The sequence below is a fragment of the Symphodus melops genome, assembly GCF_947650265.1.
Source record: "Symphodus melops genome assembly, chromosome: 2".
In the NCBI taxonomy this organism is placed as follows: domain Eukaryota; kingdom Metazoa; phylum Chordata; class Actinopteri; order Labriformes; family Labridae; genus Symphodus; species Symphodus melops.
Genome location: NC_136692.1, coordinates 26084562 through 26108214, shown reverse-complemented (window position 1 = coordinate 26108214; position 23653 = coordinate 26084562). Strand labels below are relative to the sequence as shown.

Sequence of the window (23653 nt, the reverse complement as noted above, 5' to 3'; positions counted from 1 at the left end):
CTATGGAGTGAAGAAAAACACAGGAGGAGAAATGTTTATCGAAAGTTTGAGCAAATACTTTTTCAATTAATAATGGAGGAATTTTTTGTCAACAAAAGTTCCAAGAATTCAAACCAAACATTATGTTTTGTGGGACATGTAAAAACATCTTGTATTTTGCTAAAATATTTAATCTCTACATAAAATACATCACCATGCACAGATGTACAGGATTTGTAAAGGCTAAGCCTGCCAAACTCAGTAATCAGTTTATTTATACCACCTGCTTATTTCACTATGAAGACTACCGTTTACACATAACTCTTTCACTAGTTTAATAATAAGTTATTGTCAAACTAAATGCATGGTGCAAGAGAAATGTAATTCAAAACATGATGAAAAAACATTTAAAATGATATATAAAACATTCAAATCATGTCTGCACCCAAATGACCACAGCGGAGAAGAAGAGCTTGGTAACATGTATTTTTTAATGAAATTATTTTTTGTTGTTTTTCTTCACAATCATTACAAAGGCTGGAGGAATCAGAGCAGTTAAAGAATTGAGTGTAAAAAGATTTTGATTATACAAGGTTCATACATTTAAAAAAAATGTATGAACCTTATATATATATAGTTTCATGTCTTGTGCATAGAAGAATAGTCTTAGATAATATCACATCATGTGATGTGTTGGTGTAACCAGCTCACTTAGTTGACGTGTCCCCTAAAGATTAGGAAAAAGATAAAGCAAAACACACACTTGTTACTTACACAGTTCCTTGTGTTGCAACATCATCCCTCAAACTAAATCATATTTTTACTCACAAGTAATTGGTCCAACGGTGACGCTGCCTGCGGCCTCAGAGCTGGAAACAGAGCGATATGTCCTCCTTTGACAGGACTACATGGTGGAGAGGATAGAAAGAGCAGATATTATCAATATTCATTGTTTTAAGCAGGTGTGATTATGGATGAATAACTCAATGATGAAGTGAACAGCTTGACTTACTGGGACGCAGGAAAATCTCGTTTGGTCACACAGGCTGATGTTGCAGTGAAGATAAATGGGTCTATAATCATCCTGCAGCAGGAAGAGCAGCGCAGAGAAACGAGCACGCAAAGACCTGCCGCTCTCAATCACAGACACCTGTCGGGCATCGGTGGGACACCTGGCAGAGAGAACGAAACAGCTCACCATAAATCACTACATCTCACTTTTTGTTATGTCAGTTATACTCCACAAACAATTTCCTGATTCTGAAGAGAAGAGGGACACTCACTTGTTCTGGATGAGACAGTATTTCTGGTAATAGTGAGGATCAGGTGAATGAGAGGCGTAGCATTCCTCCAGAACAACAACGAATCTGAACTCTCTCTTTGTTACAGAAACACCCACGTACAAAGGTGAACCCAGTGGCAGGTTGACCACTCCAGCTGGGTAAGTCTCAGTGAAGGCGGAGTTACGGAAAAGAGACATGGTGGCCCTGGGTTTGGCACCAGATCCTAAAATGCCCCCTGATGACCTGTAAAGAAAGAAGGGTGAAGTTTGAATTGATTTAAAATTAAAAATCTTCTCTTGTACAATGTTAATGACTTCAGAATACCACAGATATTTCTTTGTAGTTAACAGGCAACACGCAGTGAAATGAAAAGTGTCCCTGATGAATGGACGAACTATTAATCAATAAAGATACTTCAATTCATCCAAAACGCAGCAGCCAGAGTGCTAACTGGGACAAAGAAAATTGAACACACAACACCAATCCTTAAAAAATCTTCATTGGCTTCACTACAGAATTGAATTCACAATTTTACTTCTGGTTCACAAAACATTACATGGAATGGCACCTCAATATCTCTCTGACCTACTCACTCACTACAGTCCAATAAGATCCCTCAGATCAGCAGGTATGGGTCAGCTGACTATAAAGTCCATAACAAATCTTGTGAAGGTGCATTTAGTCACCTTGGAGCAGCTTAATGGAATAAACTAAATCTGTCTTGGTTTAATATTGCTATGACAATTAATACTTTAGAATTTGAATAAAAAATGTGATGTCACTGACTTTTAGATCGAATCAGGACAACTTTGTTTTTATTTATCAAGCTTGTTTTGTTAGTTGATGAGGTATAGATCACAATTACATTATGTAAACGCTGATAGCAAATGCAAGCTACATCCAGCTAATAACATTGTTTTTAAAAATGCACTTGCAGTAGCCAGGTTTAAACCTGTAGAGGGCACTATTTCAGATGTTAATGCTTTGCACTCAAATGTCGAGATTTGAAATGATCCGCAGCACTTCATACTTATAAACAGAGGTCTACAGCTGAACGAAGCGGTCTGGTGGTTTGTGGCTCTTCATAGTCAAAAGCCTACTTTAGGTACAAAATAAATAACAAAATCAGTCACAACACTTAAAATATTAAAATGATTCTTGTTGTATCACAGTAACATATCGTTTTCTTTGCCGTATCTTCTTTAAATTGTAAATGTAGTGTACATTTTGGCACCAACAGAAAACCTCTCTTTTTGATGCCATGCAAAGGTGTAATGGGGCCCCCTGGTGGGTTATCTATGTGCTGCATGTAACTAAAGGAACTCACTGAGGACGTGTGTATCAAAGAATAATCAACTGGTTATATAAAGTAGGTAATGTAACATTTGATCTCAGGAGGACGGAATTACCAGGTATTAAACAGCTCACATGGTAGATTCACTATTTATGCATAGTTAGTAAAAATCAATAAGAGGGAGGCTACTTACGGCAGGAATGGTCTGATGGCCACATTCAGGCTGGTGTCTGTTTCCAGAGGATACGCACAGGAGAAAGGGATGCTCACAGGGTTAAAGGACCCGTTGATAACAGGGTAGACAAATAAACTGTTGGAGTAGATGGCATGTGTGTTGTTGGTCTGAAAACCAAGGTTGAATGAATTAGTGGAAAGTACATGAAAATTTTCATTGAAGTGCTGTGAGCAGCTGCATTACAAGCATTACCAGACTTTACACAGTGAGGGGAAACAAACTTCTCTACAGGAGAACCAACAAACCAAAACCTAAGATTTAATTTAAAGAACGATAAAAGAAGAAGGACAATAGCATCAATATTTTACAGAATTTTAAATTTTTTTCTCATTACCTGCATGTATAAAGTACATTTTAAGGAAAATAACATGACCCAAAAAAATGTTAAAATGAATTATTAGTGTGTACCGTCAGAGTGTTTCCACAGGCACCTTCCACAGCGTCTACGTCATACCACACCATGTTATTTTGCACTCTGGCCCAGGAGCAGTTGCGAGATGCCAAGTGGCCAGAGTATGGGTTCAAACCTGAGTTCAGATCAGCCAAATCCAGCCCCATTTGAAGTTTATCAGGGCTGCAAATGAGCTGGTAATCATGCAGTGCAGGGGCTGGAAATAATAGTATAAAAGTACAAGAGAACACATTACAGATTATAATGTATATATATCGTGCAAAAACAAATTACAAACTGTAAACCGTCACTTCACCATTAACACATTTTAAAAACATTTATCAAAATCCCCAAAATGAAAGTGAATAAATAGACCCATGAAAGATATTGGATAATATATCTGTATTGGATTTTGTTTTCTCCCCAATTTTGATTTATCAGCTCCAATAATCCTGTATCGGTCAGGCCCTTCTTTTGACAGATGATAACAATTATATTTACCTTCACAGATGACACCAGCATCTTCACTGTGTCCACAGTTGTGGGATCCAAACCCATTGTGCCTGCACTCTTCAAGCTTCGATTCGTTGCCTGTGCACAAGACATCATCCATCCAGATGGGTCCACTGCCCTGTCCAAAATAGGCAACTGATGGTGCTGACAGAGCCCTGCCACAGCCCATCTGTCTGCACACCACCTGAGCATTAACCAGGCCCCAGATATCATCACACACCGTCCCCCACTGTCCACGGTGGAAGATCTCTACTCTGCCAGAGCAGGAGTGGTTCCCTCCATTCACCAGGCGGACCTCACCCTCAACTGCTGAGCTGTTGTCGGGTGTTGTGGTGGAGGTGATGTCAGCTGTCACCTGATTGGATGCAGAGGTTGCTGTACTTGGATCAGGTGTGGTTGAAGAATCTTCAGGAGCTGTTCCGTTCACCTCTGGTTACAATGAAAACAGTGAGATGCTGCTGTTTAACTAAAAGATGTTTTTAATCAGAATTAAGAACAACAGGACAATAATTTTTTTTAATAACTTAATTAGATGAGAATCTTTTGTTACAGAGTTACAAATGGAACAATACCTGCACAGTATGCAGAAGGAGATACGTTTGGCCGTCTAAGTTTGTAGACGTAGTAGTTTCCATAGCAAAGCTTAACATGGATGCTGGATGTTGAGTAATAGCAGCAGCTGTTGACCCAGGAACCACACACATTGCGGTTCACAATCTGACCTGACTGTGTGGGATGAGGGGCTGTTATCCACAGAGGAGCATTGGTTCCACACCTGAATTCAGGAACACACTTCTCTGGAATATGAGCACTGGTTTGTCCCAGAAACAGCCGATACCAGCCTTGGAAGTTTACTGCGTTATCACTGTGTTGGTTCTGGTAGTATGTGTTATTCGTTGAGCGCCAGTCGTCATTCAGCTCAGTGTACTCCTGGCAGGGGTCACCACACTGGAGAGTCCCATTAATTCTGAGACAGTCCATGCCTGAAGGACACACAGTGGAGCCACAGCTGAACTGGACAGACTGGGAGGAGGGACCTGATCTGGAGCTGGGGGAAGGCTCAAAGCATAAGAAAGAGCCTGGAGTGTTTCTGCAAACCTGAGGTGGTTTGCATGGTGAGTCTGTTAGAGAGCACTCGTCTGTGTCCACACAGCCCATGTCTGGGGACCAATGATAACCTTCCTGACAGCAAGAAGAGTCACTGCAGAGTTTTTTATTGTAGCACATGAGGCCATCACCTGTTGGTGCAGAAAAATTACATCTAGTATTTAACTCATTGGCCTATAGACATTGTCACTGGGTTGGTCAAATGCAACACTAACACAAACAAGTTAAATAACTTGTGAAAAATATAAGTATCACATTCTTATTTACTGGTTTTATATTTGTCAGAATCCCCACATATGAAGTGCAGTTTTAGTTTGTGTGTTGGGAAACAAATGAACTTATTCATTTTTTCAAAGTCAAAGTTTTTTTAACTGAAGCCTATATGATGACTCAAACAGGAGAAAAGATACATGATAAAATGAAGCCAGCTAGTTTACCTGATGTTCTTCCAATAAAAAACTGTAAAAGCAGGAGTAATAACACACCCCTAGGCACCGTCATTATTGCCAACATCCACGAATATCAACTTTCTGAAAAAGAAAAAAAAACACAATTGCAAAATAATTTTCAATGCAATGCATAACATTCAATACTCTACCCGTCTTTGTGCTAACCTTGGAGCTACTGCGGAGTCCAGGACTGGAATAGTGGAAGCTGAAGATCTTTCAGTGAGTGTGACAATTTATACACCTGTTTGTGTGTTCAAAGAACCATGCAAAGCGTTCATTGGTGATTGAAGGCACTGATACATGCAGTATGACATCAAGAGTTACTTATTCATTTAACTACAGTCAGACAAATGGAAAAAACTTAATCAGTTCTGGCATGCAAACAAAGTCCTGAGTCAATTGTGCCACAATCAAGCTCAGGTCAGTTTTGAAACTTAATGGAGACCTCTTGTTATAGTTTGAACATCACTCCATCCTCTGACCAGCCCTATAAACCACCTTTAGTAAACATCTGGAACTAAAAGGCCTGAGGACATTCAGCTTTTGAGCATAAAGGTAACTATGAAAAGGCAGTTTGAACAGCTAGTTCAGTGGTCCCCATCCTGTTCTATCTTTAAAAGCTTAAGCCTAACAAAGATTTATGTCAATTCTTAAAATAATTATTGTTTTAATTGATAAAGTCCCAACAGAATAGTTCTACATGCACTTTTTAAAGATTTATTTTTGAGCTTTTAAGGCCTATAGTAGTGAGAGAGAGGATGTCGAATAGAGTTGGGGTGCGTTCGGATTTTCCCTCTTATCCACTTTCACTAACATTTTTTCCTTAACCCCAGAAGCAGTTAAGTGGCGGCCATGATAAGAGTTGTTCGAATGCTCAAAAACTGAAGGACTGTAATAATTTACCTTAACTTTAAACTATCTTAAATCCAGAGGTAAACTCTGAACGTGATGTTGATGTTATAAAACAATCAAAGTGAAGTTTCCTGGTGTCTAATAAAGCTTACCTTCTATTTTTATTCCCACCCCGTGGTTTTTAGAATCATTTTACCGGTAAGATGGCACAGCTTTTTGTAGTCCATTTTCTGAAAACTGTAGTTCCACCACGGCAGACTCGCAGCATTAACCTCCGCTGCCGTTACATTATTTTGACGTCACATAGTGAAAGTGCGGTCGGATTGTCAAAACATCGCGATTGTCTTTCCCTATGTCCTTTATGAATTCTCCTAACACCTTTCCTTAACCCTGTGACGTTTTCACAGGGTTAAGGTAAAGCAGATTGTGAAAGTAGATAGGAGGGACAATCCGAATGCACCCTCGGAAACTGGGGAGAGAGAGAGGGGGGTGGGAGGTCAGAATTTAACTGGTCCATCTGCTTAGAGGACTACAGCCTATACGTGGGACGTGCAAACTAACCACTAGGCCACAGGTGCTCCAGGCCTGCACACACACACACACACACACGTTCATACCAAAAGACGTTTGTATTAAGTTAATACAAAGGTCTTTTGGTCTCATGGTGGATAGTTACCATGTGTCTTATTATTCAGTAAATTACTAGATTTTAAAAGACTAATCCATTTAATCCAATCCAATCGGAACCAGCACCATGAATGCATCAAACTGGATTTCTCAGGAAAGCAGTTTGGACTAAATGGTCCATTTAGGCCCAAATCTTAAATGTTATAATGTTTAAAGAATCTGCTAATTCTCTGAAATCTGGATTGACAATTATTCAGTGCAGGGAAAAAAACAGAAAATAACAGCGCTCAAGGGTGGATGAACTATTTTTCATTTAAATTTAACTTCTTATAATCATTTATTGAGATTATTGTGCGCCTTCCCGTCATTTTTGGCCATCATATCTCAAACGTAAATGTTTTATAATGCCAGAGTAAATGGTTGACTCAGAGCTTTGTTCCAGAAGCAATTGAATATCATAAAATCATTTTTACAACAGTTAATGCTGGGAAGTATCTGTGAAATATGAAACTTTACATAATATCAAAATTACACAACACATCCATGGAGAGCTTGTTGTCATTGAAGAATAAATCCTTTCTTAAATACAACCTTCAGTCACACGGGCAGAAACAATGTAGAGAGCTTTTTTTTGTGATTTCTTTTTTTTACTGATAAGACCTTTATTAAGCAAAACTAAAAGTAAAGCACAGTGAGATTAATAGATTATATTTGGACAGTGTGGGTGTTTTGGTCGTTATGAATAAATGTTATCATTGTGGCCTTCTGGATAGCATGGACCCAATATGAGTTACATGCAGATGAAAGGTTAGTAAAACAAACATTTTGATAGAAATCTTTGATTTTCTGAGGTTTTTAACTCTGTAAAATCTTAGCTTGTTAAAGTATAACTTGTTCACAAGAACATATTATTATAATATTTCATCAGGCCTCAGGCTACTACTCCTTTGGAACAATGAGTTTTCAAATCTAGCTGAATCTGCCAATCACTCGCAGCCTTTAGATGACTCGACTCTTGCCTGCCTCTCTTACATTTCTCTCCCTCATGGACAAATTCATTGGCTGCACTCTTTCTACCAATACATCCTGATTTCACCTGTTCCCTTCTACATACTTAAGTTACCGTGTATATAGACCTTGCAATGGACCAATCTTACAGTCTGAAAATTAAAAATAAATATATTCTGCAGTGTGCTGTACCTACCCAGTGGCAGTGTTTGAAGGTAAAAAGGATAACTTAAACTTTAAGGGAAAAGTCAAATTTGTCTGTGACAGTCTGGTTTACTATTTTAAGTCTTGAAGAGGCTTCGATTTTAATTTCAGTTTGTTCAATAACTTTCTAAATCTTAAACTTTTATTTTATAGTGATGATAAAGATACTGACACTATGCTTTTAATTGAGGTCAACTTTTAAAACCCTGATTAAAGAGAAGATGCATACTGAAGTGAAGAAGTTCTACAGCAAGCAAGAAAAACAAAAGACTTCACAAATTGCATTTAAGAAGAACTCAGTTTCCTGAGAATGATATACAAAGGGAGACATCGGAGAATAGAGGTATCAAGACCCTTCATATCCATACACACTCTTTTAAAAGAAGAAAGAAATGGATAAAACGCAACCAGAGAATAATGCAAAAACATTGATGTATTAGTTCATGACAGCACGGGTAGAGAAGTCCTGTTTAAATCTGAAGAAGAGCTGTGCTCGTAATGTGACTCGCGGGATGTGCTGAAAATAAATGCACGAAAAGGGAGCAAGTGTGCGATCTCCTTTTTTATTCTCTTAGCACGGGGAGAGAACACGTGGTGTAACAAAAACTATCTTTTAAGGAAAAAGGGCTTTTGTTAAAAATTCACTTTTTTGAGTACATCCACTGCCCTCTGATCAGGAACCTCTCCAAGTGCTACAACAGTCTGGTACACATTTACAATGCTGGGGTCAGTCAATGGATTGCAGGCTCAGAGGATGGATGAATGCTACCTGTGAGGTCATGCAAACACTTCCTTATATTATGTAAGTGATTTCAGCTTGTGACAGGTCTTGTGGACTGCTCTCTTCTCAAAGAGATGAATCAATATCAAGGTGTGGTGACAGACCTTATATAAGTTATTATTTGAACATTTCGTGTTGACACTTCACTTCACTCAAATTCCATGATCGATGTCCTCAACGGTTTAAAATAAGTGTTTTATTAGTGATTATTGCACTCTCCACAGCTCTTCACATATGTACTCAAAATATCCTCAGATCTGGTTATTATGCAGCTGGTGATGAAAGGCTGCCATTGTTCTGCTGCTTTGTTCACTTTTCTGCTTGCCAGCATGTTCCCTTCCACTCGTTCATTGATACTGTACGTCCAATTACACGAAGCACGTCCTGCCTCCTGTGACTCCGCCCCTCCCCTCAGAGACAGAAAATCTCCCGCTGAGAAGGACATGTGTGATCGAGCAACTCAGGAAGATATCAGAGGCAGAGTGTCTGGACATGTACCAGATATTTTCTAGAGTTTATCTGTCAGAGTTCTCGATGCTTTTTTTTTAATGCTTTGTTGTTTTTTTTAAATATAATGTTTTACCAATATTAAAACAGATCTCTGAAATAAATCACAAATAAAACACTAATAACACAGTCTTAATATACTGATCAAAAAAATAATTGGAACACTAAAGTAACACATCCTAGATCTGCACGAGTGAAGTATACTTTTAAATTACTTTGTTCTTTACATATTTGAACGTGCTGACAACAAAATGACAAAATGATCAATGGTAATCAAATTTATTAACCGATGGAGGTCTCAACTTGGATTAACACTCAAAATGAAAGTGGAAAAACTACAGGCAGATCCAACTTTGATGTAATGTCCTTATACAAGTCCAAATGAGGCTCAGTAGTGTGTGTGGCCTCCACGTGCCTGTATGATGCTCCTGATGAGGTGACGGATGCTCTCCTGAGGGATCTCCTCCCAGACCTGAACTAACTCCTGGACAGTCTTTGATGCATTGTGGCGTTGGTGGATGGAGCGAGACGTGATGTCCCAGATGTGCTCAATTGGATGCAGGTCTGGGGAACGGGTGGGCCAGTCCATAGCATCAATGCCTTCATCTTTCAGGAACTGCTGACACACTCCAGCCACATGAGGTCTAGCATTGTCTTCCTTAGGAGCCATCTGCACCAGCATATGACTCACAAGGGGTCTAAGGATCTCATCTCGGTATCTAGTGGCTATCAGGTTACCTCTAGCGATAACATGGAGGGCTGTGAGGCCCCCCAAAGAAATGCCACCCCACACCATTACTGACCCACCGCCAAACCGGTCATTCTGGAGGATGTTGGAGGCAGCAGAACGTTCTCCATGTCTGTCACATGTGCTCAGTGTGAACCTGCTTTCATCTGTGAAGAGCACAGGGCGCCAGTGGTGAATTTACCAATCTTGGTGTTTTCTGGCAAATGCCAAACGTCTTGCCTTCCTCCTTGCACAAAGGCAGAGCGAGTGGTCCTGCTGCTGGGTTGTTGCCCTCCTACAGTCTCCTTCATGTCTCCTGATGTACTGGCCTGTCTCCTGGTAGCGCCATCATGCTCTGGACACTATGCTGACAGACACAGCAAACCTTCCTGCCACAGCTCGCATTGATGTGCCATCCTGGATGAGCTGAGCTAACGGAGCCACTTGTGTCAGTTGTAGACTCCGTCTCATGCTACCACAAGAATGAAAGCACCACTAGCATTCAAAAGTGACCAAAACATCAGCCAGAAAGCATCGGAACTGAGAAGTGGTCTGAGATCACCAAATAACCACTTCCTTTATTGGGGGTGTCTTGCTCATTGCCTATAATTTCCACCTGTTGTCTATTCCATCTGCACAACAGAACATAGAGAAGCATGCTGTGAAAAAGGATGCAGAGGAGAATCTCTTCATCTCAAACTTCACACCTATCTGTGATGGCAAAGCATCCTGGGAGTACCTGCAAGGCATGCTGGGATTAAGAGTCTTTTGTCATGATTCTCCAAAGGGACACATCCTGAACTTTGTCATTCTGGCTGGACCCAACATGTCCATGGTGTTACCCAAAATATATTCAAAATAAAGAAAACGTGGCGAACAACACCACCCAAATATTAGTGAACTAATACCAAACCTAATTGTAATAAAAATGTAATTTATCCAACACTCCGGCCCCAAATTGTGCATTATATCACAAATACTATTATGTTAAAAGGAGCTATTCCTGCCAACTGAACTAGGAATCTTCTATTCTATACATCATGAATTGGAAAAAAATTGTCTTCTTGGTGATCCTGCAACAAAACAAGTTAGAGAGACAGAGAGTCAGTCCATGAAGACAGGTGTGATGACTTCGAGATCATCTGGGTCATCTGAAATTTTTGTGATGGTCTGTCATTTCATATTACCCCGACTTCACAAAAAACTGTCTGAAGTCCTTCATCATCCATTCAATTAATAATGGAGTAATTTTTTGTCAATAAAAGTTCCAAGAATTCAAAACAAACATTATGTTTTGTGGGACATGTAAAAACAACTTGTATTTTGCTAAAATATTTCATCTCTACATAAAATACATCACCATGCACAGATGTACAGGATTTGTAAAGGTTACGCCTGCCAAACTCAGTAATCAGTTTATTTATACCACCTGCTTATTTCACTATGAAGACTACAGTTTACACATAACTCTGTCACTAGTTTAATAATAAGTTATTGTCAAACTAAATGCATGGTGCAAGAGAAATGTAATTCAAAACATGATGAAAAAACATTTAAAATGATATATAAAACATTCAAATCATGTCTGCGTCCAAATGATCAAAGCGGAGAAGAAGAGCTTGGTAACATGTATTTTTTAATGAAATTATTTTTTGTTGTTTTTCTTCAAAATCATTACAAAGGCCAGAGGAATCAGAGCAGTTAAAGAATTGAGTGTAAAAAGATTTGATTATAAAAGGTTCATACATTTAAAAAAAAAAATATATAAATAGTTTCATGTCTTGTGGATAGAAGAACAGTCTTAGATAATATCACATCATGTGATGTGTTGGTGTAACCAGCTCACTTAGTTGACGTGTCCCCTAAAGATTAGTAAAGAGATAAAGCAAAACACATACTTGTTACTTACACAGTTCCTTGTGTTGCAACATCATCCCTCAAACTAAATCATATTTTTACTCACAAGTAATTGGTCCAACGGTGACGCTGCCTGCGGCCTCAGAGCTGGAAACAGAACGAGATGTCCTCCTTTGACAGGACTACATGGTGGAGAGGATAGAAAGAGCAGATTTTATCAATATCCATTGTTTTAAGCAGCAGTGATTATGGTTGAATAACTCAATGATGAAGTGAACTGTTTGACTTACTGGGACACAGGGAAATCTCGTTCGGTCACACAGGCTGATGTTGCAGTGAAGATAAATGGGTCTATAATCATCCTCCATCAGGAAGAGCAGCGCCGAGAAACGAGCACGCAAAGACCTGCCGCTCTCAATCACAGACACCTGTCGGGCATCGGTGGGACACCTGGCAGAGAGAACGAAACAGCTCACCATAAATCACTACATCTCACTTATTGTTATTTCAGTTATACTCCACAAACAATTTCCTGATTCTGAAGAGAAGAGGGACACTCACTTGTTCTGGATGAGATAGTATTTCTGGTAATAGTGAGGATCAGGTGAATGAGAGGCGTAGCATTCCTCCAGAACAACAACGAATCTGAACTCTCTCTTTGTTACAGAGACACCCACGTACAAAGGTGAACCCAGTGGCATGTTGACCCCTCCAGCTGGGTAAGTCTCAGTGAAGGCGGAGTTACGGAAAAGAGACATGGTGGCCCTGGGTTTGGCACCAGATCCTAAAATGCCCCCTGATGACCTGTAAAGAAAGAAGGGTGAAGTTTGAATTGATTTAAAATTAAAAATCTTCTCTTGTACAATTTTAATGACTTCAGAATACCATAGATATTTCTTTGTAGTTAACAGGCAACACGCAGTGAAATGAAAAGTGTCCCTGATGAATGGACGAACTATTGATCAATAAAGAAACTTCAATTCATCCAAAACATAGCTGCCAGAGTGCTAACTGGGACAAAGAAAATTGAACACACAACACCAATCCTTAAAAAATCTTCATTGGCTTCACTACAGAATTGAATTCACAATTTTACTTCTGGTTCACAAAACATTACATGGAATGGCACCTCAATATCTCTCTGACCTACTCACTCACTACAGTCCAATAAGATCCCTCAGATCAGCAGGTATGGGTCAGCTGAATATATAGTCAATAACAAATCTTGTGAAGGTGCATTTAGTCACCATGGAGCAGCTTTATGGAATAAACTACCTGCTGATCTATCTTGGTTTAATATTGCTATGACAATTAATACTTTAGAAATTGAAGAAAAAATATGATGTCACTGACTTTTAGATCGAATCAGCACAACTTTGTTTTTATTTATCAAGCTTGTTTTGTTACTTGCTGAGGTATAGATCACAATTACATTATGTAAACGCTGATAGCAAATGTAAGCTACATCCAGCTAATAACATTGTTTTTGAAAATGCACTTGCAGTAGCCAGGTTTAAACCTGTAGAGGGCATTATTTCAGATGTTAATGCTTTGCACCCAAATGTTGAGATTTGAAATTGAAAAATGATCCACAGCACTTCATACTTATAAACAGAGGTCTACAGCTGAATGAAGCGGTCTGGTGGTTTGTGACTCTTTATAGTCAAAAGCCTACTTTAGGTACAAAATAAATCACAAAATCAGTCACAAAACTTCCATCCATCCATCCATCAATTTTCTACCGCTTATCCGGGGCCGGGTCGCGGAGGCAGCAGTCTAAGCAGAGACACCCAGACTTCCCTCACCCCAGACACCTCCTCCAGCTCTTCCGGTGGGACCCCAAGGCGTTCCCAAGCCAGCCGAGAGACATAGTCTCTCCAGCGTGTCCTGGGTCTACCCCGAGGCCTCCTCCCGGAGGGACATGCCCGGAACACCTCAGTAGGGAGGCGTCCAGGGGGCATCCGGACCAGATGCCCGAACCACCTCAACTGACTCCTCTCGATGTGGAGGAGTAACGGCTCTACTCCGAGCTCCTCCCTGGTGACCGAGCTCCTCACCCTATCTCTAAGGGTGCGCCCAGCCACCCTACGGAGGAAGCCCATTTCGGCCGCTTGTATCTGAGACCTCGTTCTTTCGGTCATGACCCAAAGCTCATGACCATAGGTGAGGGTAGGAACAAAGATCGACCGGTAAATCGAGAGCTTCGCCTTTCGGCTTAGCTCCTTTTTCACCACGACGGACCGATACAGCGACCGCATGACTGCAGACGCCGCACCGATCTGTCTGTCGATCTCGCGCTCCATCTTCCCCCCACTCGTGAACAAGACCCCGAGATACTTAAACTCCTCCACCTGGGGCAAGGACTCCCCACCGACCCGAAGAGGGCAAACCACCTTTTTCCGGTCGAGAACCATGGCCTCAGATTTAGAGGTGCTGATCCTCATCCCAGCCGCCTCACACTCGTTAGTGAACCGCCCCAGTGTACGCTGGAGGTCCGGGTTCGATGGAGCCAACAAGACCACATCATCTGCAAAAAGCAGAGACGAGATCCTGTGGTCCCCGAACCGGACCCCCTCCGGCCCCTGGCTGCGCCTAGAAATTCTGTCCATAAAAGTAATGAACAGAACCGGTGACAAAGGGCAGCCCTGCCGGAGGCCAACGCGCACCGGGAACAGGTCCGACTTACTGCCGGCAATGCGAACCAGACTCCTGCTCCGGTTGTACAAGGACCGGACCGCCCTTAGCAAAGGGCCCCGAACCCCATACTCCCGGAGCACCCCCCACAGGGCGCCGCGAGGGACACAGTCGAATGCCTTCTCCAGATCCACAAAGCACATGTGGACTGGTTGTGCAAACTCCCATGAACCCTCGAGCACCCGCTGGAGAGTGTAGAGCTGGTTCAGTGTTCCACGGCCAGGACGAAAACCGCATTGTTCCTCTTGAATCCGAGGTTCGACAATCAGCCGGACCCTCCTCTCCAGAACCCTGGAATAGACTTTCCCAGGGAGGCTGAGGAGTGTGATTCCCCGGTAGTTGGAACACACCCTCCGGTCCCCCTTCTTGAAAAGAGGGACCACCACCCCGGTCTGCCAATCCAGAGGCACTGTCCCCGACCTCCACGCGATGTTACAGAGACGTGTCAACCATGACAGCCCCTGCACATCCAGAGACTTAAGATACTCAGGGCGAATCTCATCCACCCCCGGAGCCTTGCCACCAAGGAGCTTGCCAACTACCTCGGTGACTTCGGCTTGGGTGATGGACGAGTCTACCTCTGAGAACTCAGCCTCTGCTCCCTCGGTGGGAGACGTGACGGTGGGATTGAGGAGATCCTCGAAGTATTCCTTCCACCGTCCGACGACATCCCCAGTTGAGGTCAGCAGCTCCCCACCTCCACTGTAAACAGTGTTGGTGAAGCACTGCCCCACGGGCAAGAGCCCGGCCACCAGGCGCTCTCCTGCGGGCCCCAACCCCAGGCCTGGCTCCAGGGTGGGGCCCCGGCTCCGCTAAGCCGGGCGACGTCACGGTCCTTGTTTGTATTCCTTTCATAGGGGTTTTATGAACTGCTTTTGGTCTGACCCGTCACCTAGGACCTGTTTGCCTTGGGTGACCCTGCTGGGGGCTCAAAGCCCCCGACAACATAGCTCCTAGGGTCATTCGGGTGCTCAAACTCCCCCACCACGATAAGGTAGCAGTTCAGGGGGGAGCAGTCACAAAACTTAAAATATTAAAATGATTCTTGTTTTATCACAGTAACATATTGTTTTCTTTGCCTTATCTTCTTTAAATTGCAAATGTAGTGTACATTTTGGCACAAACAGAAAACCTCTCTTTTTGATGTGCTATGCAAAGGTGTAACGGGGCCCTCTGGTGGATTGTCTATGTGCTGCATGTAACTAAAGGAACTCATTGAGGACGTGTGTATCAAAGAATAATCAACTGGTTATATACAGTAGGAAATGTAACATTTGATCTCAGGAGGACGGAATTATCAGGTATTAGATAAACAGCTAACATGATAGATTCACTAGTAGTGCATAGTTAGTAACAATCAATAAGAGGGAGGCTACTTACGGCAGGAATGGTCTGATGGCCACATTCAGGCTGCTGTCTGTTTCCAGGGGATACGCACAGGAGAAAGGGATGCTCACAGGGTTAAAGGACCCGTTGATAACAGGGTAGACAAATAAACTGTTGGAGTAGATGGCATGTGTGCGGTTGGTCTGAAAACCAAGGTTGATTGAATTAGTGGAAAGTACATGAAAACTTTCATTTAAGTGCTGTGAGCAGCTGCATTACAAGCATTACCAGACTTTACACAGTGAGGGGAAACAAACTTCTCTACAGGAGAACCAACAAACCAAAAGCTAAGATTTAATTTAAAGAACAGTAAAAGAAGAAGAACAATAGCATCAATATTTTACTGAATTTTTAATTTTTTTCTCCTTACCTGCATGTATAAAGTCCATTTCAAGTAAAATGACATGACCAAAAAAAACGTTGAAATGAATTATTAGTGTGTACCGTCAGAATATTTCCACAGGCACCTTCCACGGCGTCTACGTCATACCACACCATGTTATTTTGCACTCTGGCCCAGGAGCAGTTGCGAGATGCCAAGTGGCCAGAGTATGGATTCAAACCTGAGTTCAGGTCAGCCAAATCCAGCCCCATTTGAAGTTTATCAGGGCTGCAAATGAGCTGGTAATTATGTAGTGCAGGGGCTGGAAATAATAGTGTAAAAGTACAAGAGAACACATTAAAGATTATAATGCATATATATCCTGCAAAAACAAATCACAAACTCTAAACCGTCACTTCACCATCAACACAGTTTCAAAACGTTTCACAAAATCCCCAAACTGTAAGTGTCTGTTACATGTTTGATAGCTTCATTTGAGGGATGAACAATATACATTTGTATATCTTTGTTTACCTCTGTAGATTAAAAATAGACCCATGAAAGATATTGGACAATAAATCTGTATTGATATATCTATATTGATATTAGTATCAGCTCCAATAATCCTGTATCGGTCAGGCCCTACTTCTGACAGATGATAACAATCATATTTACCTTCACAGATGACACCAGCATCTTCATTGTGTCCACAGTTGTGGGATCCAAACCCTCTGTGCCTGCACTCGCCAAGCTTTGATTCGCTGCCTGTGCACAAGACATCATCCAACCAGATGGGTCCACTGCCCTGTCCAAAATAGGCAACTGATGGTGCTGACAGAGCCCTGCCACAGCCCATCTGTCTGCACACCACCTGAGCATCAACCAGGCCCCAGCTATCATCACACACCGTCCCCCACTGTCCACGGTGGAAGATCTCTACTCTGCCAGAGCAGGAGTGGTTCCCTCCGTTCACCAGGCGGACCTCACCCTCAACTGTTGAGCTGTAGTCGGGTGTTGTGGTGGAGGGGATGTCAGCTGTCACCTGAGCGGTGGTGATGTTCCCAGGTCTTGGATCAGGTGTGGTGGGTATAACTGTGCTGTTGGATTGTGGTGGATCTAAAAGAGAGATTATACATGAGATCATGAAATTCTACTAAACAAACTACTCAACTTCAATTTTTCCTTAGAGTCTATCAACCTTATCAAATCACACTGGGCCCTATCCGATTCTGCATGTACATTATTGATCTACCATCTATATGTGAACAGTGTGATATCTTAATGTTTGCTGGTGATACAGTTGTTTTTGTTCATGGTAGAAATGCATAGGAAGTTTAACTTAATAAGGAAATGCTCATGGTTACATCCTGACTTCACTAAAATTGTCTGGAATTAGATGTGTCAAAAATAGTCTGCATGTTTTTCACTAAAGGCCACAGAGTGGATATTAAACAGGCCATTCTTATCTCAGGAAAAGCTGACAAATTGTGCCAGAACACTGATAGTTGGAAGTTCAGATTGACTCATACATTGGCTTATGAAACCATATCCAAATAGTCTGTAGAAAAGGTATGTTGGGCAAATTTTTGTTTTTATCAGAAAAGCCTTATCATCTGATGCAGCTTAATACTTCCACCATATGACCTAGTGTCTATTGTGTTGATCAAATACACATTCTCCAGCCCTGAAACCTCCTGGAATCATGATATAAACAAGCACTTGAAACTTTAGACAAAAAACATTCAGTTATCATTATTGCCATATCTTAAAGAAGAACAGTCTGTTTACCTGATCAGAAACAAAAATGTCTTGCTAATTGATAGTATTCTTCAGCTTTAGCTCCCGCTCCTCTGTCTGGTTTTATTACCTCAAAAAGTACCACCAGAGGTTCAGCTAGGAGGGACTGCACCATCCCACTCAGGAAAACCACATTCAGCCAGGATGTCTTTTCCTTCACAGTATCCCATCAGTGGAATTTATAATTCAATTCATTTTAGAGTCAGCACCCGATCAATCATTTAAATATAGTTTAAAAAATGGCTCATTGAGAATCAACAATGTCAACACTGATGCTGCACCTGCTCTTGGTAACTTTAACTGAATCATGTTGGAGATTATTCCTTGTTGTTACTCAAAGTGTATTGTACATTTCTATATATATGCTTCTTTGTTTGTTTTCTTTCTATAGTAATGAATGTATGTTCATGAGTTACATCATTCTATGAGGCCAATGAAAATCTGGCAAAGGGTCTGATGATGAAAATGAGCCTTTCGGCCAATTTAGCTACATTGAAATCCTTCTGAATGTTAATGAATGTACACTAGGGTGCATCAAATTTCAATGTTAAATTTTAATTTCAAAATATCAATTTGGCTGGCATTGCATGTTGTTCCAATTAACATAAAAATGACCTTTGCAAAGTTTTGAGGAATTCCATTGAGCTTTAGGGGTGCCACCTCACACATGAACTTTGGTGAATTTTCGAAAAATGTGCAATTTTTAGTCTAATTGCCAAATGGTTGACCTGGAAATGTTGAGGACAGTGAACTTTTATACAGTAACATGTTCTATAGGGTTATCAACATCAAAGTTGTTTGTTTGCCCTTTGGGCAACTTGGGCATTTCTCAGAATTCAACTTTCAAGATTCTCCTTCATTTTTCCTATGGATAAAATGAATGGAGGTCAATGGGACATGTTTATGTCACCTTACCGTGAATTTTGTACAGCAGTGATGGATTTCGGACACACATACACAGTTTAATTGACTTTAATGTTAGACACAAGGGGAGATACTGACACACTTAAAATAACAAACCTTATATAGTGGCTAACTCACTGGCAACTAACAGGGCCTAATGGTAAGACTGAGCAATTAAGTTTGAAGTTTAGTTATTGTCAGTCTGTGCCAGGGTCTGCTCCATGGAGCAACATCACCAGGGAGAAGGAGAGAGGAAATGGAACCTGAACTCTGAACCTAGCCATTGCGTCTCCCCCCAGATAGTACCCCCAGGGGTAGCATCTCACCTGTCAGGTACCAGCGATGCCTCTCCAGCGCCTTGATCGCTGATGCTGCAATGCCCTCATCAGCAGCGTGTAGCAGTGTCCATTTCTCTCTGAGACGGGTGAACAAGCTAACCTCTGGCGAGCGTGATGACTCCACCTTCAGGTCTGTAAAAACCTGGTTCAGGATGACCTCGCCAATGTGGTGCCGGCACCCAGACCAAAGCAGTGGTCGGCCCAGTGAGAGCTGTATGGCAATGCAGGCTGCTGTGAGATGGCCGGTGTTTGACGCAGTGGTGTCAAATGCCATGTTGACAACATGGTCAGCGCAGCGCCAGTCCTGCAGCAACATGCATGTCAACTGTGCAATGATTGCCCCACATGCCTCATTGGTCTGCTTTTTATACGCTGGGACACCAAGCAGTTTCAGCCGCTCTGCATCTCCAACCACCACTGTAAGACGCTCCTCCGACTGGCGCACATTGCTGAGCATTGGTGTTAACTTGCTGTCCCAGTGTAGGGTGCACAATGGAGGTGGTGTCCACTGCTTGTGCTGTTCCTCACTGATAGCCTCCAGCACTTGGCGTCTTGCTCGGTCAGCTGTTGCATATGATGCAGAGAGATGTGTACATTCACCGCCTGACTCTGCAACAAGACCACGCGTGAAGGCAGCCTGTTGCATTTTTGACATCTTCAACCTTGTAGCCAGTGACACAACACTAGGTCGGCTAAGGATGTCATGTGGAATTAAGACGTTTGTTCCAGTCTTCTTATATTTGCGGGATAATTCGCCCTCAGATGGTGGATAGACTGTGTTAGTATCCTCCCCTGACTCCTCATCACTCTCCGACTCGAAGCTGGACATTGCCGTCATCTCCTCCAGCTCCTTTAGACTCCTGGACTGCCTGGCTGCTGCTGACGCTTGACGCTCCTCTCGCCGCTTCACCTTGAGTTGCAGCTTTTTGTCCAATACACCAAATATGGCCACTCTGTCGGTCTTCATGCTGGCCAAGAAAGCCAGGTCTTCTGGGTTATCAATCAGCTTTTCAACAATAATACATACCCAGCACAGAAAGATCACTTGAAACAGAAAGATCTCCTCAGTTTTCTTGAGCTGTAGTATTGTTTACCTCAGATCTCCATGGCGACCATTGAGTACTGTTAACCACTTTATCCAACAAAAACAGATGTGCGGTGGCACCCCTAAATCATCATGTACTGGAAAAATATTTTGCATGTGTTGTTTCTACATATATTGGAACACTTTTAGCACCCAGCCATATCAAGATTCAAGAATTGTGTTTTTTGATGCACCCTAATGTACACTGTCCCTTTAAAAAATACAAATAAAATAGAGAGTGTCTGTCAAGTCCTTACACATCTTCAGTCTACATTGTTATCAATATTCATGAGCTAATGATCTCTTTCTTTATTAAACACGTCAGTCATCGTCTTAAAGTTGGACATTAATCTTGATCCTTATATTTAAAATATTATAACTTTTACTGCACATTGAACTTACAGTGCTACAAAACAACATCTATTGTATGTGATCAGTGTTTGACTTCATTTATAAGAACACTTCAATAAACACACAGGAGAAGAAGAATTGGAGTTTAAAAAGAGTAAACATTTACCTTCACAGATGACACTGGCATCTTCAAAATGACCACAGTTGTGGACCCCGAGCCCTCGATGTCTGCACTCTGCTATTGACGATTCGTTGCCAAAACAACCAACATCATCCAACCAGATGGGTCCACTGCCCTGACCAAAAGCTGCATTTTGTAACGCTGAACGAGCAGGGCCACAGTCCATCTGTCTACACACCACGTTAGAGTCCCTGAGGTCCCAGCCATCATCACACACGGTCCCCCACCGACCACCATGGTAGAGCTCCACTCTGCCAGAGCAGCGGTCATTAGAGTTGACCAGCCTGACTGGTGCAGCAGCTGACAGAAAACATAAGGCATTATGTTGATGATGTGAGACACAAGACTGAGAGACTTGAAAAGATGAGATGTTTTAAAATATCCTATATAACAGTTTCTTGCATCAATACAAGTGTAAAGATCATTTTTTACATTTGTCCAATAGGGGACTGACAAATAAAAAACCCTCTTCAACATCCTAATGACAATGATATATCTAAAAACCACACACTTTACCAATCTATTTCAGAAAGACAATGACTCCTAAAGGTTGAAGAGCTTGTTGATAAGAGTTGCATCAAACTCATATTTTACATTTCTCCATCAGGTTATTGATCAGTTAACTCTTCTTTGCTGAATATAAAGTCATAACGAGCTTCTGACAGATGATAACAATTATATTTACCTTCACAGATGACACCAGCATCTTCATTGTGTCCACAGTTGTGGGATCCAAACCCATTGTGCCTGCACTCTCCAAGGTTTGATTCGTTGCCTGTGCACAAGACATTATCCATCCAGATGGGTCCACTGCCCTGTCCAAAATAGGCAACTGATGGTGCTGACAGAGCCCTGCCACAGCCCATCTGTCTGCACACCACCTGAGCATCAACCAGGCCCCAGATATCATCACACACCGTCCCCCACTGTCCACGGTGGAAGATCTCTACTCTGCCAGAGCAGGAGTGGTTCCCTCCGTTCACCAGGCGGACCTCACCCTCAACTGCTGAGCTGTTGTTGGTTGTTGTGGTGGAGGTGATGTCAGCTGTCACCTGATTGGATGCAGAGGTCGCTGTACTTGGATCAGGTGTGGTTGAAGAATCTTCAGGAGCTATTCCGTTCACCTCTGGTTACAATGAAAACAGTGAGATACTGTTGAACTAAAAGATGTTTTTAATCGGAATTAAGAACAACAGGACAATAAATATATTCTTTAAATAACTGAATTAAATGAGAATCTGTTGTTACAGAGTTACAAGTGGAACAATACCTGCACAGTATGCAAAAGGACATCCGTTTGGCGGTCGAAGTTTGTAGACGTAGTAGTTTTCATAGCAGAGCTTGACATGGATGCTGTATGAGGAGAAATAGCAACAGTCGTCGTCCCAGGAACCACACACATTGCGGTTCACAATCTGACCTGACTGTGTGGGATGAGGGGCTGTTATCCACAGAGGACCATATGTTCCACACCTGAATTCAGGAACACACTTCTCTGGAATATGAGCACTGGTTTGTCCCAGAAACAGCCGATACCAGCCTTGGAAGTTTACTGCGTTATCACAGTGTGGGTTCTGGTAGTATGTGTTATTTGTTGAGCGCCAGTCATCATTCAGCTCAGTGTACTCCTGGCAGGGATCAGCACACTGGAGAGTCCCATTAATTCTGATACAGTCCATGCCTGAAGGACACACAGTGGAGCCACAGCTGAACTGGACAGACTGGGAGGAGGGACCTGATCTGGAGCTGGGGGAAGGCTCAAAGCATAAGAAAGAGCCTGGAGTGTTTCTGCAAATCTGAGGTGGTTTGCATGGTGAGTCTGTCAGAGAGCACTCGTCTGTGTCCACACAGCCCATGTCTGGTGACCAATGATAACCTTCTGGACAGCAAGAAGAGTCACTGCAGAGTTTTTTATTGTAGCACATGAGGCCATCACCTACAAAACCTTCATGACAGACACAAGAGAGCGCCTGGCTCGAGAAAGTGTCGCCTCTTTCTTTCGACTCATGGCAGGCAGCTTCATGGTGACATGAATCACAGCTGATGACAAGCGTTCCTGTGCAGAGTACAAGAAAAGTTTGATGTTTGATACTTCTTATTTTAAAAATGTTTTTGTAACTTTATAACATGACGTAAATCAAATACACTTTTTTTTTTTAGAACAACTTAGTTTATTTGGTTCAATCTCACCAGACAATATTGTACATCTGAAAAACATACAAATGTGACACTTTCTTTGAAATGTTTGAAATTAAGTGCAAGACAAGAACTGCTGTTGGTGCAGAAAAATGACATGTAGTATTTAACTCATGCAAGAATGACCTATAGACGTTGTCACTGGGTTGCTCAAATGCAACGCTAACAAAAACAAGTTAAATAACTTGTGAAAAATATAAGTATCATATTCTTATTTACTGGTTTTATATTTGTCAGAATCCCCACATATGAAGTGCAGTTTTGCTTTGTGTGTTGGGAAACAAATGAACTCATTCATTTTTTCAAAGTCAATGTTTTTTTAACTGAAGCCTATATGATGACTCAAACAGGAGAAAAGATGCATGATAAAATGAAGCCAGCTAGTTTACCTGATGTTCTTCCAATAAAAAACTGTAAAAGCAGGAGTAATAACACACCCCTAGGCACCGTCATTATTGCCAACATCCACGAATATCAACTGTCTGAAAAAGAAAAAAAGACACGATTGCAAAAACATTTTCAATGCAATGCATAACATTCAATACTCTACCCGTCTTTGTGCTAACCTTGGAGCTACTGCGGAGTCC

General features: G+C 41.8%; 3 protein-coding genes across 3 annotated transcripts; all 3 read right to left on the bottom strand.

Moving 5' to 3' along the window:
• Positions 1–452: 452 nt before the first annotated feature.
• On the bottom strand, positions 453–1580 carry LOC306820019 (pancreatic secretory granule membrane major glycoprotein GP2-like). The gene is made up of 4 exons (XM_079337663.1): positions 1263–1580; positions 992–1151; positions 808–883; positions 453–706 (listed from the first exon to the last, which is right to left on the bottom strand). Exons 1-4 carry the CDS (start codon positions 1457–1459, stop codon positions 687–689), a joined length of 453 nt encoding a protein of 150 aa, XP_079193789.1. The 5' UTR covers positions 1460–1580; the 3' UTR covers positions 453–686.
• A 1165-nt stretch (positions 1581–2745) lies between these two features.
• Positions 2746–4853, bottom strand: LOC306820343 (uromodulin-like; the record flags this gene model as incomplete). The annotated part of the gene is made up of 4 exons (XM_079338162.1): positions 2746–2898; positions 3200–3399; positions 3684–4124; positions 4268–4853. 4 exons carry the CDS (start codon positions 4851–4853, stop codon positions 2746–2748), a joined length of 1380 nt encoding a protein of 459 aa, XP_079194288.1.
• Positions 4854–11609: 6756 nt separating this feature from the next.
• LOC306820342 (uncharacterized protein) lies at positions 11610–23653 on the bottom strand. The gene is made up of 12 exons (XM_079338161.1): positions 23633–23653; positions 23456–23548; positions 22141–22926; positions 21556–21996; positions 20856–21170; positions 16892–17332; positions 16339–16538; positions 15889–16037; positions 12376–12618; positions 12105–12264; positions 11921–11996; positions 11610–11819 (listed from the first exon to the last, which is right to left on the bottom strand). The coding sequence occupies exons 2-12, from the start codon at positions 23529–23531 to the stop codon at positions 11800–11802; spliced, it is 2907 nt and encodes a 968-aa protein (XP_079194287.1). The 5' UTR covers positions 23532–23548; positions 23633–23653; the 3' UTR covers positions 11610–11799.